This window comes from Podarcis erhardii, assembly GCF_964252035.2.
Source record: "Podarcis erhardii genome assembly, chromosome: 2".
NCBI lineage: Eukaryota > Metazoa > Chordata > Lepidosauria > Squamata > Lacertidae > Podarcis > Podarcis erhardii.
In genome coordinates this window covers 102,380,991-102,402,897 of record NC_138498.1, presented here as the reverse complement: position 1 = coordinate 102,402,897, position 21,907 = coordinate 102,380,991, and the positions used below count along the sequence as shown (strand labels likewise).

The window sequence follows — 21,907 nt, the reverse complement described above, 5'->3', positions numbered from 1 at the left end:
AAGAAAATCCTTAGATGCAGCAGAGCATAGGCCTTTTCCGTCTTCAGAGTGTGAGCGAAATTACACAAATAAAGAGGGAAAATGAACTCGCTGAGGGCTTTACCAATCTGACTGCTAAATAAACACCAATTGTCATAGAGTGATAACTATCTTAGTGAGGCCTGCCAGTCCTGATTATTTTTCACAGGTAAGGATTATTTCAGTCAGATAAATTTTCATTCTCGATGTATGCATACACATTTTCAGGTTTTTTATATTTTCTCTCTCTCTGTAGCAGCAACCACTGAGAGCAGTCAAGGGTTTTTGTTTTTGTTTTAGAATAGATTTTTCCAAGTGCATCAGAAACTCCACATCCACACCCACTCCATGTGCCTTACCTTGCTTACACCTTGTATCAGTGGCTTCTTTCTCCACAATAATTCTTATCTACTATAGAGGGAGGATTCATTAATCATCATCATCATTAGTGCTTTTTTCTGGGGGGACGCGGGGGGTATGCATACCCCTAAACATTTTGTGAATCTAATTTTGGCCTCACTGAAGGGCAGTATTTCAATATGTGTAGGAAAATGAGAGTACCCCTAAACATTTTGTTGTAAAAAATAAAAAGCACTGACAACAACAACAGCCACCACCACCACAACAACTTAGTATTTATGCCCCTGCCCACTCTGGACAACTCCCAAGAGAATATTAAAAACACGATAAAACACCAGACATTAAAAACTTCCCTAAACAGGGCTGCCTTTAGATGTCTTCTAAAAGTCAGATAGTTGCTTATTTCCTTGACATCTGATGGGAGGGCGCCACTACCGAGAAGGCCCTCTGCCTGGTTCCCTGTAACCTCACTTCTCGCAGTGAGGGAACTGCCAGAAGGCCCTTGATGCTGGACCTCAATGTCCGGGCTGAACGATGGGGTGGACATGTTCCTTCAGGTATAAAGGACCAAGGCCATTTAGGGCCTTAAAGGTCAGCACCAACACTTTGAATTGTGCTCAGAAACGTACTGGGAGCCAATGTAGGTCTTTCAGGACCGGTGTTACGTATATGGTCTCGGCAGCCACTCCCAGTCACCAGTCTAGCTGCCACATTCTGGATTAGTTGTAGTTTCTGGGTCACCTTCAAAGTTAGCTCCACATAGAGCGCGTTACAGTAATCCAACATGGATCGCGTAAGAGGTTTTCAACCTTTTAAAGTCCATGGCTCCCCTGACCAACTACATTCAATCTGCCTGCCTGCCTGGCCTCCCTCTTGCCTGTCCATTCCCAACAGCAAGAACTGGCGGACTGGCTGGCTGGGCTCCCTCACCTGCTTGCTTGCTTACTTTGAGACCGCCTCAGCTCCTGGCAGCCAGCACCCCCCGGCCAGCCCCAGAGCCACCATTCACCTGTAGAACATGCAGTCAGAGCTGCGGCAACAAATGCAAACCTTTGGGAGTTAGAGATGTGAGAGGGCATCAGAGGAGGGAGGGAAGGAAAGAGGGACAGAGGTCAGTGTTGCCCTTGGCACCTCTGACCCTCATTCAATGCAACCCAGGGTGCCACGACACACTGGTTGAAAACCATTGGTTTGGGCAGTTTAGGTATGGAAACAATTTGATGGGTGGGTGTCTGCCACACATGGGAGCTGAACGTTTCCCATTGAATGACTCACTTGCTGTCTCAACATATCCAGTCATCCAAGGGCCTTGCAGGGAGGGGGTCAGTCAGGTGGGTAAGAGGCTGCGCATCATGGCTAGTGGCAGCAGGGTTAGGCTTGGTTGGTGAAAAGGCCCCTCTGAGCTCCTGGCCCTTGGTCAGTGCCTGATCTGACTAGCTGCTAACGCCAGGCCTGACTGCCACGCTCTTTTCTGTCCAGGAGATTCCAATGGCCAGGCTGAGTGGATGGAGACCACCCTGGGGGCTGAGGGTACAGTCCTTCATTTGAAAGCCACCACCTGCAGTTCCCTTGCTCACCACAGGGGGCAGCTCATGACATGGCCTTTCATTCCCATAGGACAGGTGGTGTTGCCCTTCAGGTGTTCTGGACTAAAACACCCATCATTCTTGATCGTTGGCCATGCTGGATGGCATCTGATGGGAGTCCAACACCCTCTGGAAGGCATCATGCGAGCAACCCTTGCCCTGGGAGGTATACGGGGAGTTGTGGGGAACCTGCCCCTTAAAAGTTAAAGGGACCCCTGACCATTAGGTCCAGTCGTGGCCGACTCTGGGGTTGCAGCGCTCGTCTCGCTTTATTGGCCGAGGGAGCCGGCATTTGTCCACAGACAGCTTCCGGGTCATGTGGCCAGCATGACTAAGCTGCTTCTGGCGAACCAGAGCAGTGCACGGAAATGCTGTTTACCTTCCCGCTAGAGCGGTCCCTATTTATCTACTTGCACTTTGACGTGCTTTCGAACTGCTAGGTTGGCAGGAGCTGGGACCAAACAACAGGAGCTCACCCCGTCGCGGGGATTCGAACCGCCGACCTTCTGAGCGGCAAGTCCTAGGCTCTGTGGTTTAACCCACAGTGCCACCCACGTCCCATGTACCTGCCCCTTACTCAGGATCCATCCTGCTCACTTACAACAAAAGCCTAAACAAAATAAAAAAATTCCTTCCAGTAGCACCTTAAAGACCAACTAAGTTAGTTCTTGGTATGAGCTTTCGTGTGCATGCACACTTCTTCAGATACACTGTGTGCATGCACACGAAAGCTCATACCAAGAACTAACTTAGTTGGTCTTTAAGGTGCTACTGGAAGGAATTTTTTTATTTTGTTTTGACTATGGCAGACCAACACGGCTACCTATCTGTAACAAAAGCCTACTCTGCTATAGACCCTGCCCTCCTTCCACTCCAGGTTGTAAAGTTCACTTTTCCCCTCTCACAAGAGCACCGGTTTGCAGCCTTTCGACGGAAACAGACCAAAGTACTCCAACATTTTGCCATTCATGACCACGTTTGTGAATTAATTCATACTTGACGTGATTGACTGAATTATGCATTCTTCCACATGTGTCACTTACTCAGATTGAATTAGCATATTACGGCTGACCTTGTTTTGTTCATTCTTTCGAGCAAACTCAGCACTGCTGTGAAAGACAGATCGTCTCCCACTGGATCCAGTTGTCCATTTCCTTGGGCATAACTGATATCCTCCTGTCAGATAAAATTGCTACTAGATTCCCTGGGGGAGGGAGGACTGCTTCAGCAGGTAGGTCCATCGCACATTTTGTGGTGGATATATCGCTGTGCTTGTCATGCTTTAGCCAAGTAGTGAGAAGTTCCAGGAGCACATGCTTACCTGGGTTTGGTTTCCTTACAGAGGGGTCATTGGAGCTTAATGGCATTGTGTGATATGTAAGTTTATTTACAAGTTATTAGTTTGAGCATAGGTGGAAGTACACAGCTGCAATGCTCTAGCAGCAAACCCCACTGTTTCACATTATATCTCCAGAGAGTGACAGATACCTGCCCCTCCCAAAAAACACTTTCCAGAGCTTGTTGCTTTCTCTCTGTTTTCCTCAAGCATTGTAGTCCATATCCCAATACGTTTCTATTGTTTTCCACTCCTACCTAGCATGTCCCCACTGCCTGGAGTGTGTGTGAGAGAAAATAAGGACAAGTCATCTTTTATCACCTCCTAGCCTTCTTGACCCCTTACCTGTAATTTCCCCAACAAAATATGCTCATGATGTAGTGTTATGCTAGCTGGCTAGCATGCTACTGTGTCTGCATTTTTTCCTTTATTTAATTATAGCGGGGAGGGCAATTCTTATTGAGACTGCAGGGAGGGGAGCAGAACATATTGTTACCTCTTCTACAGTTTGGACAGAATGCCTCTTCTCCAAAATGATTCCATAATCACACCATGCAATATAAAGTCTTGAGCCAAAATGAAAGCAGCAGGGGTCTGACTGTACAGTGGGCAGAGGAGGAAATTATATTGCATAAATAGAGTTCTCAGGTTCAGTTAATTAGATCTGCCTGCACAATTCTGTAGAAACATAATAAGCATGCCAGTCCAAAGACTCAGCAGTCACGGCAGATATCACCTTGCGTTTAGATCTTGACAGTGGCAAATGAGAGAGCAACGTGATGAAATTTGCTTGGATCTACAACAGACCTAGGAAGTCTGCGGCTACTGGCTTTGTCTTGCCCAGTGGGAGCATCTAGCAGCTTCTGCAGCCATAAATCGAAAGCTATCCATTTCAGTAGCTTTTCAACATTGTCACATGTGTAGGTCTAAGACTATAATTTTTTCTCACACCAGGAGACACTGGGTGGGGTTTGTAAACATACATGGATGTCCACATGTGTCACCAATGAAAGTATGGTGTGTCGCCCATGTTAAGCAAGGCTCAAAAGGACAGGATGCATGTGATTTCCAACACATGCATTGTAGTTTTTTCACAGTGTCCTCATCAAAAAGCCATCTGATATCTTCCCCCCTTCTGTTTAATCTGGATTTGCCATTTCCGCGTTGCTGTTATTTTAATTGTTTATTGGCTTTTCAGTGGGAGCAGTAAATCTAGATTAGATGGGGAAATAATATGGGGTGGCATGTTGATGAGGATGCCAGCCTGTGGACACTGTGCAGAATTTTCATGCAGGAGCAGCACCATAAGCAGCTGTGTGGAAGCACCCAGAGCTAGGGGAAGGCCTGTGTGTCCAAATCGCACAAAATAACCAGCCAAATCTGCCATAGAGGAAGACAGAGCAGCCCCTGGACCAGGCTATTTCACTGAGTTTGCTTCAGGAAATGGGCACAGATGGCATCAAATGAGATGGTGGGGAAATTTGCACTAATTTGCACCTTCCAAAACAACACACAAATCGAAACACAGGCATCCTTTGAAATCCACACTTATCCAAACCATGCCGTGCAATTCTCCAAGAAAGTACTGGTTACATGAATTCAAAGTGTACATACATCCGTTAAAATAACATTCAAAATACATTCTATCAGGGAAAATTGCTTTTTTTTAAAAAAAAGTATATATTAGCCAAAATTGCATGCAAAAAATGTGTATTTTGGGAGAAATTTGCACTAAAATGCTTATGAATTTTCACGGTATGGAAGTGTGATGAACTGAAAAGACTGGGAAAATTAGAAAGAAAGGAAAACTGACCGTTTTATCCATCCTTGGGCAGCAGTAGTGCCGCCAGATTTCACATCTCCGTGTCTTCCTTGGCCCATGGCAGTCTCACTTTCCCTGACTTTAGAGGTCCTGCTGATACTGAAAGAGGAGTGAGGCATGGAGAAATCCTGGGTCATCCAGGCCATCCCATTCTCCCTTTCTCCATCAAGCCTCTGGACCACAGATGGACTGCAATGGTAGCCTTAGGCCTTCCATTCTATTTTTAATCTGACAGATGCTGTGTCAGCCCTGCAGTAGAAGGGCTGAGGGCTCATGGGACAAGAGAGGCAGGATGGCCTTGTCGCTTGGCCTTGCGCACATAGCTGCCCATGTGATAATGTCTCCTCATCTGTCGAATATGCCACCAGCCGGCCACTTGACCTAGGGTGATTTGGGCAGGAAAGCCATTAGTGAAATGGGAAATTAGCCTCTATGTTTATTTCACTTCATGATGGTGTATGAGTTCTGAATAATGATGAGTTGCTATGTATTTAAGCAAACTGCCACCAGCCCCCTTATTTTCTTTTACATTCTTCTAATGCTTGTCTCCAAGAAACTATTTCCCCCCGCCCCTTAGGTTGCCCATTGACAAAGCAGCCATTTTTACCACAATAGCCTCCAGAATATGAGAAGCCTAAACATTTCACAGACTGGTTCTGAACTAATATTTATTTAGTATTTTTTTAAAAAGTTACATGCACCCCAAACTCCAGGCGGAGAGAGATTCCCGTGCATATCTCAAGTTTGGTTTTCTGGGAAAGGAAACTGGAGATGATGTTGTCTTTGTACTGTATTGGTTTTATTTATACATACAGTGGTACCTCAGGTTAAGTACTTAATTCATTCTGGAGGTCTGTACTTAACCTGAAACTGTTCTTAACCTGCAGCACCACTTTAGCTAATGGGGCCTGCTGCTACCGCTGCGCCGCCACTGCACGATTTCTGTTCTCATCCTGAAGCAAAGTTCTTAACCTGAAGCACTATTTCTGGGTTAGCGGAGTCTGTAACCTGAAGCGTATTTAACCTGAAGCGTATGTAACCCGAGGTACCACTGTATATACCACCTGAGGATAAGAGGGAAGGGCTTGCAGCATTAACGTTCCAACAGAGCTTGTTCCCCCATTAGGTTTCTAGGTGTGTTCCCAAAGTCATAGCTTTGGATTCAGCACAGAGAGCAAGTCAAGCCTCTGTGCTTCTTCTCAGCCTAGCACAAGGCAAGATTGGCTATTCAGCTTCCTTCCTTCCTTCCTTCCTGCCTGCCTGCCTGCCTGCCTGCCTGCCTGCTTTCCTTCCTCCCCGCTCCCCCCCCTCACACACACACACAGAGGAGGTGGATAAAAGCTGAGCCCTGTTCCAAAATGCCTCTCCTTTGAGAGCTCTACCATTGGCCTGTTCCATAACCCACAAGTGTCTTGAAAAAGAGGGACAATCCATTCTTTTGGGGAAAAGCATGGCAGCCATTTGGTTCGTAATTTCATGTTGCGATTCCACCCCCTGGGAAGAAAACCACTTGTTTCAAGGCCATAATCTTGTGCCCAAGCACTTTTTTGAGGGGGGGAATTGAGGCCCGAAATCATGTGAGATCATGGCAACCCAAATGGCCGCCATCATGCTTCTGCAATAAGGAATGGGAGGATGGTGTCTGGGAAGACGGCGTCCCAGATTTTGGCTTCCAAGTGTTGGAGGGTGTGCTGTTCTGCTTGTTCCATTAGCCTGACCACACCTCAGGGTTACAACCAAGAATCATAGAGATGAGAGGAAAATGGTCTCTGTATGGATGTTGAGTCTTCGCAGAAAAAGCTTCTCATGCCGTACTTGCTTAGCAGGGCTGGGCCTCAGCTGTTATGCCGCTCTGATGAAAACAGTGAAGCATCGAGCCAAGCCTTGCTTCAATGCCACTGGCTAGCTACTTCTGAATAGCCAGAGCCGCTTGGGTGCCCAAGACGCTGGCTGCCAGGCAACTCATCAGCAGAACAAACACCTTGACCGTCCAAGCTCAGACAGCCCTGTCAATAAGGAAGCTGGCCAGCACGCAGCCTCATTAAATCTCCCCAGCTGCGAACACAAGTCCAGACCTTGTTCCAGCAGCACACTGGCTACCTTGTTCTTCATCACCCCCTCTCCGGCACACATGATGGGGAAATCAAAACTGAGGGAGCCGAAGAAAGAGAAAGGAGAAAAAGCAGCAGGCCCCCTTCATCACCAATGGCAAGTCATACCCCCAGTGCTTCTGCGGCACACAAAGGGAACTCAAGATCACTCCAGGTTGATTTTTATCACTCCATGACAATTTAGATGGGCAGATACATCTGGTTCTGAATTACTAATGTAGTTTGGAATCACTGGAGCATATTTGCATTGGAAGGAGAGGAGAAAGTCCTTTGTCATCACCCAAATTGTGTCTACCCAAAGATGGGTATTGCAGGGTAAGGAAAAAATAACCTGATCGCTAATAATCTTACCCTAGCATTCTCTCTCTCTCTCTCTCTCACACACACACACACACACACACACAGAGAGAGAGAGAGAGAGAGATACACCATTATGTGAGGAGAAAAGTAAGGCCACATTAGCTAACTCCAAGGCCATAGGTGTCAAAAGCATCTTGTGGAGAGAAGGGAGGGGGTGACAGAGAGGTGGTGGACTTTAGCTGGCAAATCAAATAATTAGAGGCACTTCACATAATGAATGCATAATGAGAGTCAATGTGGTGCAGTGGTTAGAGTGCTCTGCTATGACCTGGGAGATGAGGGTTCGAATCCCCACTCAGCCTAAAGCTTTGTGGGTGATCTTGGGCCAGTCACAGTCTCTCAGCCTAACCTACCTCACAGGGTTTCTGTGAAGATAAATGAGGAGAGGGGAGAGCAGGGTATGTGACCTTGCGCTCCTGAGAGGAAAGGCCGGGGTATAAATCGAATAAACAGGCAGTGGGTGCAAGTGAGGGCACCCTGGTCCTGGAGCAGAAGCTGGCACCCATTCCCTGACAAGCTTATGCCACAGTCTGTATAACAATAATGCTTGCAAGTGTGTTTGTTGCATCCATATGTTGTTATTTGGTCTCAGGCCCCAACGCCTGAAAACACCCTTGAGAACGTTCCTCAAGAGAGATGCTCTCTTACTCTTCCAACACACGAAATTAGCTGTGTCTCTATTGCGTCTCGCCTTCGGCCCAGCCACCTTTTAAGGGAATAAGGAGGAGGAGATTAAGGTCACAATTTCCTACGACAAGGAACGCTCTGAGGGAAATACCTTTCGAAGGCACACATCTGCCCTTACGCAGGACGTCCAGAGCGTGGCCTGTGGAGAAAGAGGGATGCAGCAAGTGGGGCCAGATGGCTACAAAGCAGAACACAGCCGGCTGGTGTAGCTCCTTCCATCCATTGTGTCAGAAGCAGTTAATCATAGATGAGCAGGAAGCGTTAACAGTTTCCTCACGTACCTGATAGCAAATGCTTGGCGGGGGGGGGGGGGAGAGACACAGACAATACATTTTAACTCTTTGCTCTGCTCTCTTTAGTACCGGTGTTGTCAACTTGCTTGTAGGTTGCTTGCATCCAAGAATCTTGTTCAAGGCATAAGTGTTAGAGTTACCGGGTTTCCTTCTTTGAATCACAGAATTGCAGAATTGGAAGGGACCACGAGGGTCATCTAGTCCAAGCCCCTGCAATGCAGGAATCTGTTCGCCGAACATGTGGCATCAAACCCACAGCCCTTAGATTGTCTCTTTCACCTTTGCTATGAAGGTTAGGAATGCAGTGACCAAAAAGTTCTGAATTCAGCTGGGACCCGGGTGTGAGCATGCTGGTGTTTCCACCACAATGTCAACGTAAAGCGTCGCTCACAATCTGCAGTGCTGCAGAACTGAATATTTTGGGTCATGGAAATGATCCCGCCTTAACACCTGTGAGCTTTTGACTCACACAGCGGGTGGCGCTGTGGTCTAAACCACCGAGCCTCTGGGGCTTACCGATCTGAAGATCGGTGGTTCAAATCTGCTCGACGGGGTGAGTTCCCGTTGCTCTGTCCCAGATCCTGCCAACCTAGAAATTTGAAAGCACACCTATGCATGTAGATGAATAGGTACCACTGTGGTGGGAAGGTAAACGGCGTTTCTGTGTACTCTGGCACTCATCACGGTGTCCTGCTGTGTCAGAAGCGGTTTGGCCATGCTGCACACATGATCCAGAAAGCTGTCTGTGGACGAACGCTGGCTCCCTGCCTGAAAGTGAGATGAGCGCTGCAACTCCATAGTCGCCTTTGACTGGACCAGGGGTCCTTTACCTTTTACCTCTTCTGCGAATGTGGGGACAATACCCAAACAAGGGGGCGGGGGCGGCATGTTGGAAGGAATAAAGTGGACACTAGACAAACAGGCCTTGACATATTTCCAACTGAAAGTGGTGGGGCTCTTACTCTGCTTTTGATGTGTCTGTTCTTTTATAGCAATCACTCCCCAATTTTGGGAAGAGGAACTGCAGATAAGGCTTAGCCATATGTTCCGACTGTTCCAGTTTACCAGGAACGGCCTCTATTTTTAGGAATCTGTTGCTGAACATAAGAAAAGCCTGCTGGATCAGACCAATGACCCATCTAGCCAACCAGATGCCTCTGGGAATATACTGCAAGCAGGAGCTGAGCGCAAGAGCACTCGCGTCTCCTGTGTTTTCAAGCAGGAGGCAGTGGAGGTACAGGAATGCCAGCTGCTGGGACCTCTATGTAAGGAGAATGTTATGGGGCTCAGGTCCTATTTTTGAGCTTCCCATAACATTTGGTTGGCCATGGTGAGAGCAGGATGCCAGACTAGATGGGCTGATCCAAGAGACTCTTCTTATGTACTTATGCTCTTAGATAATGTGTTTTATCCCAGTGGAATTCAAGGGTTCATCTCCAGATCACACGAACCAATAGAAGAGCTCTTGCAGATTGCCTTTAAGTACAGGTCCACTCCACCTATTTCCATTTGAATTCAGATCTTGCCATTTTCATGCAGAGCAACTGTTAGTTGATTCATCGATGCTGGCAGTCAGCAGCCAAGATTTTTCACAACTCATTGAGGCAGCTTTCTTCTCCCCAACCAAAAGTGCTCATTGCTCCAATCCTTGGAAGGGCTGGAAATTGCATTTTTTAATATATATACATATACTGCTAAAAAGATACAGATGCAGCTCAGATGATCCAAACAGGGTTAGATGCATTTTGACACAGCCCGGTTTTCAAGGAGAACTTTAAGAGAGGCTCACACACAAAACGGCTAAGAGCAGGGCCCGACTTGCACGCTGGAATTTGGCATATTGCTGCAGCATGGGATCCTGCACTTGATTTCTTGCAGATGTTGCTCCGAGGCCCTCAAAATGGAAACAGACGAGGAGGAAAGAGCCTTTGGGTTTGGTGCCACACACAGCTTTCTTCTGGCGACTTCACAGATGGCCGTCACTCTGTCCCGAGACTCCACGGTGGAGCAACAACTAACATTAAGGAGTTGCATCTCTCTTTCCGCTCCTCTCTTTATGGAACACGGAATCTCTGTTGCACACAGACCACCCCACATTTCATCTTTCCTATTCTGCAGCCCCCTTTGTGGGCACCCCCCCATGCTGATCTATGTTACTGCATCTTTAAGACGAATAGGATCTTAAGAGGAAGCCTGTCAGTTAACGGACTTGCCTAGCAGAGATTAAGTTCCGCTGATCATATAATCATAGCATCATTGAGTTAGAAGGAACCCCTTGAGGGTCATCTAGCCCAATCCTCTGCAATCCAGGAATCTCAACTAAACCATTCTCAAACACCCAGGTGTATGCACCCTCACTAAGACCTGTCTTCCACGGGAGGTTGTGGACTCTTCTTCCTTGGAGGTTTTAAAGCAGAGGTTGGGTGGCCATCTGTCATGGGAGCCTTACCTGAATTCCTGCACTGTAGGACAAAATGGCCCTTGGGTCCTTTCCAACTCTACCATTCTGATTCTCTGTTAACAAGACCACGATCTGCAATAACTTTGGCTATTTTAGCAGGAACCTGTGCCTGGACTATCCCACCCCTCGTTATATAAAAACCATTTACTATCCTGTCTGTTAATATCCTCCCCTACAATGCCAAGTAAAAATGCTTCTGGTTTTTCCCATAAATGTATATTTCAACATCTTTTTCATCTCATTGTATATCATTTCCCAGAAGCTTTTCGCTTTCTTACATTCCCACCACATGTGATAAAAAGATCCTTCTTTTTCTTTACATTTCCAACATGTATTACTTATTTTATTCTCGTGCCCATGTTAGTGTCCTTTGCATCATTTAAGTCTCCACTTCCAGGGATTACCACCCCTTGTTTGAAGTTCTCTACCTTGTTAAGCGTTTCCCTGAGAAAATAACGTAGAGCCTTACTGGGCAAGCAAACAAAAGCTACTGTCATCGGCTCTCCTTAAAGGTAAAGGGACCCCTGACCATTAGGTCCATTTGTGACCGACTCTGGGGTTGCAGCACTCATCTCGATTTATTGGCCGAGGGAGCCGGCGTACAGTTTCCGGGTCATGTGGCCAGTATGACTAAGCTACTTCTGGTGAATCAGAGCAGCGCACGGAAACGCCGTTTACCTTCCCGCCGGAGCGGTACCGATTTATCTACTTGCACTTTGACGTGCTTTTGAACTGCTAGGTTGGCAGGAGCTGGGACTGAGCAACGGGAGCTCACTCCGTCGCAGGGATTCGAACCGCTGGGACTTCTGATTGGCAAGCCCTAGGCTCTGTGGTTTAACCCACAGCGCCACCCACGTCCCTTATCAGCTCTCCTTACAAACTGCCTATTATAATACCTGCCTGCCACCAAGGGACTTTCTTCTGTTACGACATACAGTCATTTTCTTAGCTGTGATTATCGCAACTCCCCGCATTTTTATGACCCCAGTGCACTAAATTGCTCTCTCCAAGCCCCTGCTGCCTTAGGATTCTTTTTCTGCGAACCCTTTCCATTGATGGGGCTTCCTGCAATAAAAGCATGCCCAGATGTCCCTGCTTTCGTCTTGCTTTGATCGCGGACACTTTCTAACAGGAGCCAACCCTCGGTTTTGTCTGTAGAGTACAGGTGGACCAAAAATGTGGGTGTGGTTTGCTTTAGCTTCCTGTTGTTTGGGATCCAATTCATTAACACCAGTGATTCACCTGTAGTATTTATCATAAGCCTGGAGGAATTCATTAGACCTTTCTATGGTCGGCTTCATCCTCCAGGCAAAGATCCACTTAAGTCCCAGGGGAGAAGCCAGCTACAAGGATGGCGTAAAGGCTTCTTCTTCCATTCACATTGTCTTCCCCATGCTTTTAATCAATGGACTTATGTGGACTTGATCTCAGGGCAACAGCCAATTGCACCTAATAGGAGCAGGAAAGATGGTATGTGTAGATGGATAATGTGTGCAGGATTAATGTGTGTTTGTGTGTGTGTGTATACAGTATACACATATATACAGTATACAGTATATAGTATACTATATATATATATATATATATATATACACACACACACACACACACACACACACACACACACACAGTATACACACAAGACAAACACTTGTTTAGGTGGTTTTCTGATAAGGTGACTTGATAATAATGGCCCACAACTGGCCCACACTCAGGGACTGACTTGCCCTGTCAAAGGTAGCTACCCTGGCCTTCTGAATTCACTTGACCAGCCAGCCTGTTTGGGCTTCATATAAGTAGCGTTATACATCTTGTTGGCCAACCATGGCATCATTACTTGGAAGTCTTACTGTGTTTGGTAGGCTGCACTATATGCTTATCTGGTAGTAGTTCCTGTTGAAACTCAGTAAGACTTACTTCTCAAGAGGCATGTGCAGAATTGAGCTGTTGGCTTAGCCTAGCTTCACAGAATATTAAGACTGCTGGTATATGTAGCCTTTGTCCACACAATAGTATCTGGTGTTGAGCTACCCATGGCATTAGTAAATTGTTTCGATTTGCCAACTCACACATCTTAATCTGTTCTTCGGATAGATAAAGGATTCAACATGTTGCCAACTCTTGGCTGCTTCCTTCTTTCTTTGACTGACACCATTAACCTCTAAAATTGCTATAGAAACTTTTATGAAGTTAAGGGTGGAATCACAGGCTTACATTTGGTATTTGGGGGGGTTTCACCAGTGCATCAGAGAGTGATGGTTGTCAAATTCAGCACATGCGTGTTTTTCCTCTCCATGATGCATCGCCATGAATCTCTACACCTCTCTGGAATATGCTGATTAACACCAGTTAACGATCTGTCCCCAATTAACAATCTGTATGTAATTTCAAGAAGTAATTATATATAATTATTGGCAATTATGGACTACCGATAAAGGTATTATGCATATGCAACTCCCTCCAAAATACAAACCATTCCTTTATCTGAAAACAGCACTTTAAAGACATCTAAGGGATTTACAGCCTAATGCTATGCATGTTTACTCAGAAGCAAGTCTTGTTGAGTTCAACGGGTTTGCTCCCAGGTAGGCAGGCAGAGAATTGCAGCATTATAGACAGCAATCCTCGAATCATGTTTGATTGAGTCACACTTTGATAAACTGCATTTTTAAAGATCTTATTATTAAAATGGTCATTTAAATAACAAATGAATAAAATGTAGTTAGGATATGTACTTGTAGTACAGTTCAATGAAGGCTGAATTTTTCATATGAAATATTTCATAAATAAAATTTAGTGCTAATAGTAGTAGTACTACAGTAGTCTCATTTCTTTCCAGGAGGTTCAGTCACATTAGTTGCTTTGGGCCTAATATGTAATATGCCAACTTCTTGATGCCCTGATACCTTAAAACAAACCTAAGAACTGATTAATTTGACCAGGGCATAAATCAGGGGTGGTTCTTCAGGTGTCGTTGGACTGCCAACCCCTTTCAGCCTCAGCCAGCATGCCCAAGAGTCAGGGAAAATGAGATCTGGGGTCCACCAATGTCTGTAGGACCACAGGGTCCACCCCAGCCTAAATGAATCATGCTTATACATTTAGTAAACCATATCTAGGTTTCCCTCCCCTCTAAATTTCCCATTTATGTCTACCATTTCTAATCAATTTAACGTTGTTAACATGGTTATCATGGTTCTGTCCAATAAGTGAAAAGGCAACACAGGAAGTGGCAGTTTGTATAAACCATGGCTAGTTAACAATGTGTGATAGACAAAATGGGATGTTTCCACCTGTGAGTGTAAGTCAAATGATTACTGCAGACTGTACTGCCATTCCCAAGATCCAGGGGTTATGAGGTGAACCTGCAGCCCACACAAGTTCCCTTGCTCTCTTATATGTCATGGACAGCTTTGTGTGCTTAAGCTGCATTGAAATGCATTGGGAACTGTGTTCTTGTGAGATGTCAATGGGGCACATCAGAATGATAACAGACACTGTGGGTTCTATTCCACTGAGCATAAAATGAGTCAAAAGGAAATAAATATATACCCCCTAATGAGATGACAGCGAATAGAATCTACAGTAAAAAACACACACCAATATATTTTCTGTTTGGGCCAATATGTTCATTCATCGAAGCCAAGAAAGTCTTTCTTTTTATACATCACCTTGTTTCTTTTTCTTTATTTTTTTTTTTGAAAAAAAATCATAATTATCACATTCTCCTGATGCACAACAAAAAGATTCTTAGCTGTGCTATGGATACATCCGTATCTGAGATTTCCTTCCAAGTCACTGCTTTCCAATAGGCAAGGCCATCTGTTCCCTCAGCGTTACAAGTACATTGATCCAAGGCCTGTTCCACAGTGGAGCTGGAGCAGGCCCAAAGACCCCATTTCTTAGGTCCAACTGGAGTCAGGGCTCCCACACCTGTCTGTTTGTTTGTCTGCCCCATTCCACTCACACCAATTTGGGTTTTGCCATCTATTCCCATTGACTCTTGTTCTAACAGAGCCACCCAGTTCTCCGCAGGTGTTGTAAGCTGGCAAGATCCTATTTAGCTGGGGGTCTACTGAAACCCGTTTTACAGCCCTGTAGTAAAAAGTACAACAACCAAAAGGGAAAAAAAGAAAAAAAGAATTTCCTTCTTTCCCGCTGTCTCATCTGAAAACGATATAGAACACATCTGGGTGTCAATCTCCCAATTGTTTAAAGCATACAGAGAAAAAAATCACATCCACCATAGCACACAGTACACTTTGAGCCCTATGTATATAACTACCATGTTGAAGCTGTTGTTGCTTTGTTCTACTTCCAAAGAATGGACTCCATTCTACCCTGAGGATAGGCCCTTCAAACTGCCTTCGTAATGGGTTTGAAGTGTTTATCTCCCAAGGGTAGGCTTTAAGTCTGACATGATTAGGATGTATTCGTTTCATTATGAATTTCAGAAGAAGGCAGTGTTGAAGTTACCTCTTGGTAATGAACAGCAGTTAACAAATGCCAGGAAACTAGAGCACCAGAAAACAATTCTATACTCAAAACAAGTTCATGCTGACACCACACAACTGAACCATTTACAACTGTTTTGGTCTATCCTCCCAAAAGTAGCTGAATTATTTTTTTTAGCGACTCCAGCCCTCTCCAAATAGATGTAAACTTCCTTCTTAGACCTGGGTTCTTTTCCCAAACATTTGGTGGTTACGGGTTTTTCTTAAATGTCGTTGGAAAAACAGCAACGTTTGTTTTTTTAATTTCGTTTCGGTAACAGACGCCTGTATTTGTTTTACAGAATAACATAAAATGCAAGTGTTAGTAGATTATTATTATTATTATTATTATTATTTAAAAGCAACCCTGTAGGCCTCCGCAAGAGCTAATGAATTTATAAGAGGCTCTTTTGCTTTTAGAGCAGGTACGGAAAGGAAAGCCTTGCTGATCCAGAAAAAAAATCTGATGGCAAAAGAGAAAGCTCGGTTTGTTTAGCTCTAGCTGAAAAGCATGATGGATATGCATGAGTTTCCCAGGGACTCCTAAGATACAGAAATTCCTCTGATATTACAAAATACAAAAATATTTTTCTCCAAACTCTCATTTTCTTTGCATTTACAGAACAATAATGGAAATAACTTACACAATCTGGCAGAAGAATGACCAAAAGCAGGTGATGAAAATGAAAATCAGGAGAGAGAAAATTAACTAGAAGCTGGTTATAGAAAACAATGGCAACTTAAAAGATGAGGGTGAACTGTGTATTAAGTGGGTGGCAGCTACTTGTGGGAAGGAGGTAAATTTGTGACGATTACATGCTAAAATAAATTTTATCCCTCCCTCCATCCCCAAAATAAAATGTGCAAAACATATTCACCATGCCAACGATTATGACTATTTATAGACCCTTGTCTATGACCTCCTTCTTACAGCTCCCAGCTCGCCAGGTATTTCCGTTACAATGAAAAGCACTTTTAAGACCTACAACAGTGCAAGTTGATGAAGTAGTTACATTCTCCAACACTGTGCTTGGGCAACGTGGTTATGCTATGATGCAGTTTTTGCTCTTTTGCCTTTTCCGGCTGTGTAATTGTCCTCGACCACCTAGCGTGGAAGACTTCGGCATGCTGTAGGAGCCGTATTTGTGAAGGAGCTCTTCGCCAGTGACGTACTGGAGGCGGCTGGGTTGCGGGATCGGTTCCCCGAGGAAGTAGCCTTCGTTGTCAGATTCGGAGGAGGAGGAGCAAGTCGAGCACCAGTCGTATTCAGCAAAGTAGGGTCCCCACCTTTCGCTAAAGTGGTTCTGCAAAGCAAGGTCCGATACAGTCCTTGGACACTGGCCATACAGATTTCTCCGTGCACCCTGCTCTGCCGTCTCTCGGCAACTTCTCTGCTGCAAGAACTGATCGTAGTCTTCCCTAGCTCGCAGAGAGGGCCTTTCTTTCAACTTGTAGCTCTGCTCGCTGGCGAGGTGAAGGGCGTTGTCTGAGCGGGAGCGCCTGGACCGCCGGGGCCTGTGGGGGCGATACCGCCGGTCGTCATCTCGGAGATTAGTTCGTCTTGGGGTGCGCTCGCTCATGGGGGGATGCCGGGCACCTTCCTGCCCAGCCAATTTGTTCCCCGGCATCCCACCATCATAGTCAAAGCTCTGGTGCATCCTTCCACGGGACGGTGTGTCCCTGTACCCAATGGGGTTGGTGAGGTCATGCAGGTTGGCTTCCATATCTTGGTACTGTTGAACGGAAAGTAGGCTCCGGACAGACTCGGCGCTCCTGAACTGGACGGAGGAATTCAGGGTCCCCATGTTGCTCAGCTTCTCTGAGACATTCATTCCAGAATCTTTGCTTAGATCAGGCATGGAAAATCGAGAGAGATGCTCTTGCCGCTTGGCCCCACCATCCGCAGAGAGTCCTTTTGGAAACAAGGGGGAGGGGAAAGAAAAAGAATTAAAGACTGTGGTTTCTGTTCATTTCTTCAATGGTATTGGACTGCAAACCTGGCTACTTGGCCTCTGATGCTGTATTTCTACAAAGGCAGTGTAACTGTGTGTATGTAATACATTACTGAGGACACGGGTGGCGCTGTGGGTTAAACCACAGAGCCTAGGACTTGCCAATCAGAAGGTCGGCGGTTTGAATCCCTGCAATGGGGTGAGCTCCCATTGCTCAGTCCCAGCTCCTGCCAACCTAGCAGTTTGAAAGCACGTCAAAGTGCAAGTAGATAAATAGGTACTGCCCCGACAGGAATGTAAACGGCATTTCCGTGAGCTGCTCTGGTTCGCCAGAAGCGGCTTAGTCATGCTGGCCACATGACCCAGAAGCTATACACCGGCTCCCTCGGCCAGTAAAGTGAGATGAGCGCCACAACCCTAGAGTCGGTCACGACTGGACCTAATGGTCAGGGGTACCTTTACCTTTACCTAATACATTACTCAGTGTTTTTCATTACTTAGACGGTACAAAGGATAGGGACTGGTATGATGGGTCAAGGGCTATTGGGTGACTGTCCCCACTGAGCTCCATCAAAGGAGGTGTATTTAGGTAGTCTGCACTTCGCGCCAATCCCTTGATTCCACTGCTGCCTTAGACAGCTGCTGGAAAGGGAAAGGGAACCCTCCTCCTCCTCAGACACCCGTCAGCAATGGCAGCCTCTAGATACTCTCTGTTCCATCTCATTGGCCGCTCTTACCATGGCTGTATCTAAATATGTATTTGCTATTGCTTTCTGTTTGCATTTTCACGCATTCCCCCCCAACTAATACACATTATTCAGGCCATACGTGAAGACGCTAAAACCAAAATGAATTTTTTTGAAGCAATCTGAAAATTCAAAATATGAATGAGATTCTTCCTTCCAAAAAAACTATGCCACAGATAAATAACTTTTGGAATGGACAGCAACATTATACTAAAAATGACCAACATGTCTCCTTATTCATCAGAATGCACCCAACAGTTGCTTGAGAGCTGAGTAATTGAAAGCTCCTGAAAATAATTCGTTCCTTCATTCACTCAGTTGAATTTTGCATCATCCAAACAGAAAGAGCCCTGACAAGTTAGCCTTACCACAAGCCCAAATCTACCACCAGACTAGAAAATTAATTCTTAACTTAAAATACCTAACTTTTAGGTAAACATAACTACACGAAACATCTACATGAAACTGCTAAGTGGGGTTATCTGGAGTTTTGGAGTATGTTATCAGCAATATGCTTATGACACAGAACTCTACTTTTTTTTTTTTACACCTGCAGGTGAGGCAGTGGAAGTGCTGGACCAGTGTTTTGCCTTAGTAATGGACTGGATGAGAGCCAAGAAACTGAAGCTCAATCAAGATAAGACTGAGACAGTGTTAGTGGGTAATTCCCTAGACCAGATGGGTGGGAGATTGCCTGCTCTTGATGGGGTTACACTTCCTCTGAAGGAGCAGGTTTGTAGCTTAGGGGTACTCCTGGATCCTTTGTTGTCACTTGAGGCTCAGGTGTCCTCAGTAGCATGAGGTGTCTACCATCAGTTTTGGCTGGTGGCCCAGATGCACCCCTATTTGGACAGGGATAGCTGAACTTCTGTTGCCTATGCTCTGTTAACCTCTAGGTTAGATTATTGCAATGCGTTATACATTGGGCAGCCCCTGAAGAGGGTTCAGAAACTTCAGCTAGTGCAAAATTCGGTGGTCAGGTTGCTCAATGGAGCAAGACAGTTTAAGCATATTACACTGATCCTGGCCTGACTGCACTGCCAATTAGTTTCTGGGTCCAATTCAAAGTGCTGGTTTTGTCCTGTAAAGCCTTAAACGGCTCAGGACTGCAATACCTCAAGGGCTGCCTCTCCCCATAGGAACCAACTTGGACCCTGCAATCATCATCTGAGGCCCGTCTTTGCGTTCCTCCTTCATGAGAAGTTGGGAAGGCAACATGAGAACAAACCTTTTCTGTGATGCCTCTCTGTTTGTGGAATGCTCTCCACAGGAAGGCTTACCTGGTGCCTTCATTACATATCGTTAGGCACCAGGCGAAAACATTTCTCTGTAACCAGGCCTTTGGCTGATTGACATTCGATGGCTTTTTAAATGTGACTGGGGGGGGGGCGTATTGGTTTTATTTTCTTATGTATTTTGTATTCTCATCCTGCATTTTTCTGTTGTGAACCACCCTGGGATCTTCAGCTGAAAGGCCATATACAAATTTTGATGATGATGATGATAATGTTCTTTGAATATCCGTGCACAAATTGAAAATTTCAGAAAGCAGCATGAGAATTTTCATATGCAAATGTAAAGATTGGTCAATGGGAGTGATAATATTTCCTCAGGTTTTACCTCACGTAGATACATATGTAACCTTCTCGTCAGATGTGATGTGAGAAGAAATAAGTGATTTTCAAAAGGAAATAATATATTTCCTTACTGTGAAGAAGATTCAAGCAGTGATAGCCATTAGTTTGCCTGTTGCTTTTGCTATATCTGCAAAATTCATCTTAAGGATTTAAAATACAGGATCCTGTTGGAATTTAAAACCATCTATTCCATTTTAACTGTGCAGGGTTCACTTCATAAAAGCAATCAGAGCTTTCTGGTGACTCATGATGGAAAAAAGAAATAGGAAGCTTCTAGAATAGGTGTGTGGGTGTGTCATATGGTCCATGTGATGCACTCAGTCTCCAATATCCACAGTTTGGTCAAGTTTGTCAGATTCTCTCTTTCAATCTTTTTATGGTTTGCAGCTCTTGTGCTTTGGAAGACAAGCTTGAAAATCTGCTTAAGAAGAAAGAATAGGTTTCAAAAGCCTCTGAATTACTAGTCCCTCCCCCCCCCCTCCTTTCAACCACTGTGATGAAATTTGTTCTTGGCTACAGCAGCAAAGTCTGAATGAATGGCTTTGAAAGGTTACTGCATGTATGACTGTGTGAGGGATTTGAGAATGGTAATATCAGCACATCTGGAGTTACTGGAGATATTGACTAAATCAGCCTTAGATCCCAATATTTTGGGCGGTATTTAGCTTTCTGTTCATTTTACAGCAAAAGGCTATATATTTGTACCATAGGAAGGATTTATGCCCCCCCACCAACTAATTGCAAGTCATTTGGAGCATGAAGATCCACTGCAAAATTCTTGCCATAATGCGTACCTGACCTGAGAACAGGCACAAGTACAAGTCCATACCATATTTGGATTTTTCACCATGGAAACTGGAAGTGGAAAAGAGGCCTTTTGTACAACGTCTGTGTGATACGAAGAGGAGCAGTTTTGTTCCTGTCCAGCAGAGGGCAGTAGTGCACAGGCACACGAGGGACAAGGCATGATCCACTCTAGCAATGTTTGTGCAGTACTTGTAGCGATAAACGTGAAAACGCCATGCCAACACACAGTAATCACAGGTCTGGCCTATTAAATACCTAACGGGCTGCCATCTGAAAGATGTGAGATCAAACCTCTGTTCACTTGTGTAGCCAGTGGGTGACCTTGGCTTGATCCCACATTTTCCAGCTTCCATTTCTCAACCTATAGCCCTTGTGGAATGGAAATTCATCCCACAGGTCTTGGAGGAATTGCTTTGTAGCAAGGGAAGAAGGAAGAAAGGGTTGGGGACAACCTTTTAACTTCTTGTTTCCGAAGCTGTGGAACCCAGTAGGTGCTTGCTGTGATTCTTTGATATCGTAGAAGATATTAGGGAGGTCCTGCTGCCACCACACACAAAATGTTGGTGGTGAAAAATAGTACTATAGTGGCAAATTGGTACTGTGGGAATATATGGTGATTAAGCACTGTTTGGGGATGTTGTCAGGACAAGATAGAGTCGCTTCTGACTCACAATTCTGTGCTTCTAGATAGGCTTTTACAAGAATTGGGCGAGCTCCTATATGTGGGACTATTAGGCCACATCAGCACCATATATTCAAAGCATTATTAAACCACTTAAACAATCATGGCTTCACCCAAAGCATCCAGGGACCGTAGTTTAGTTTATTCGCCTCACAACGCTGTAATTCCCAGAGTCTCCTGGGAAAACGGATATATTGTTAAACCATTCTGAAAAAATGTAGCACTATGAGAAGAATGGGGGTTTCCTAACAACTCTCCACATTATTAACAAACTACAGCTCCCAGAATGCTTTATGGGAAGCCGTGACTGTTCATGTGGCACAGTGGTGCTTTAAATGTAAGGATGTGGCCTTACTTTGAGGTGAGCCACCCACATAACATTAGCAGAGCTGAAACCATGAAGAAGAAATGTTATGTTACACAGACAAGTTCTCTTTTGAAAAAGGCCGATCCCTTTAAAAAGCAGAAAATAGTGTTCGAGAAACGATCCAAAAAGACCTTTTCACTTTGAAATAGCTGCATAAATATTAATTAGGCATTGTTTTGGTCATAAATT

At 45.1% G+C, this 21,907-nt stretch overlaps 2 protein-coding genes across 4 annotated transcripts in view; one reads left to right on the top strand and one right to left on the bottom strand.

Annotated features, from left to right (window-relative positions):
* The window catches only part of LOC309337153 (uncharacterized protein C3orf49), a 503,307-nt gene that overhangs the window by 168,783 nt on the left and 312,617 nt on the right, over window positions 1-21,907 (top strand). The window lies entirely within an intron of this gene.
* Window positions 14,710-21,907, bottom strand: part of PRICKLE2 (prickle planar cell polarity protein 2) — a 266,815-nt gene continuing 259,617 nt past the window's right edge. For both annotated transcript variants that reach the window (XM_081852494.1, XM_081852495.1), the window contains one exon: window positions 14,710-17,439. In XM_081852494.1, coding sequence (XP_081708620.1) covers window positions 16,571-17,439 — 869 coding nt within the window. In that variant the 3' untranslated portion in view covers window positions 14,710-16,570. The remainder of the gene's footprint in view (window positions 17,440-21,907) is intronic.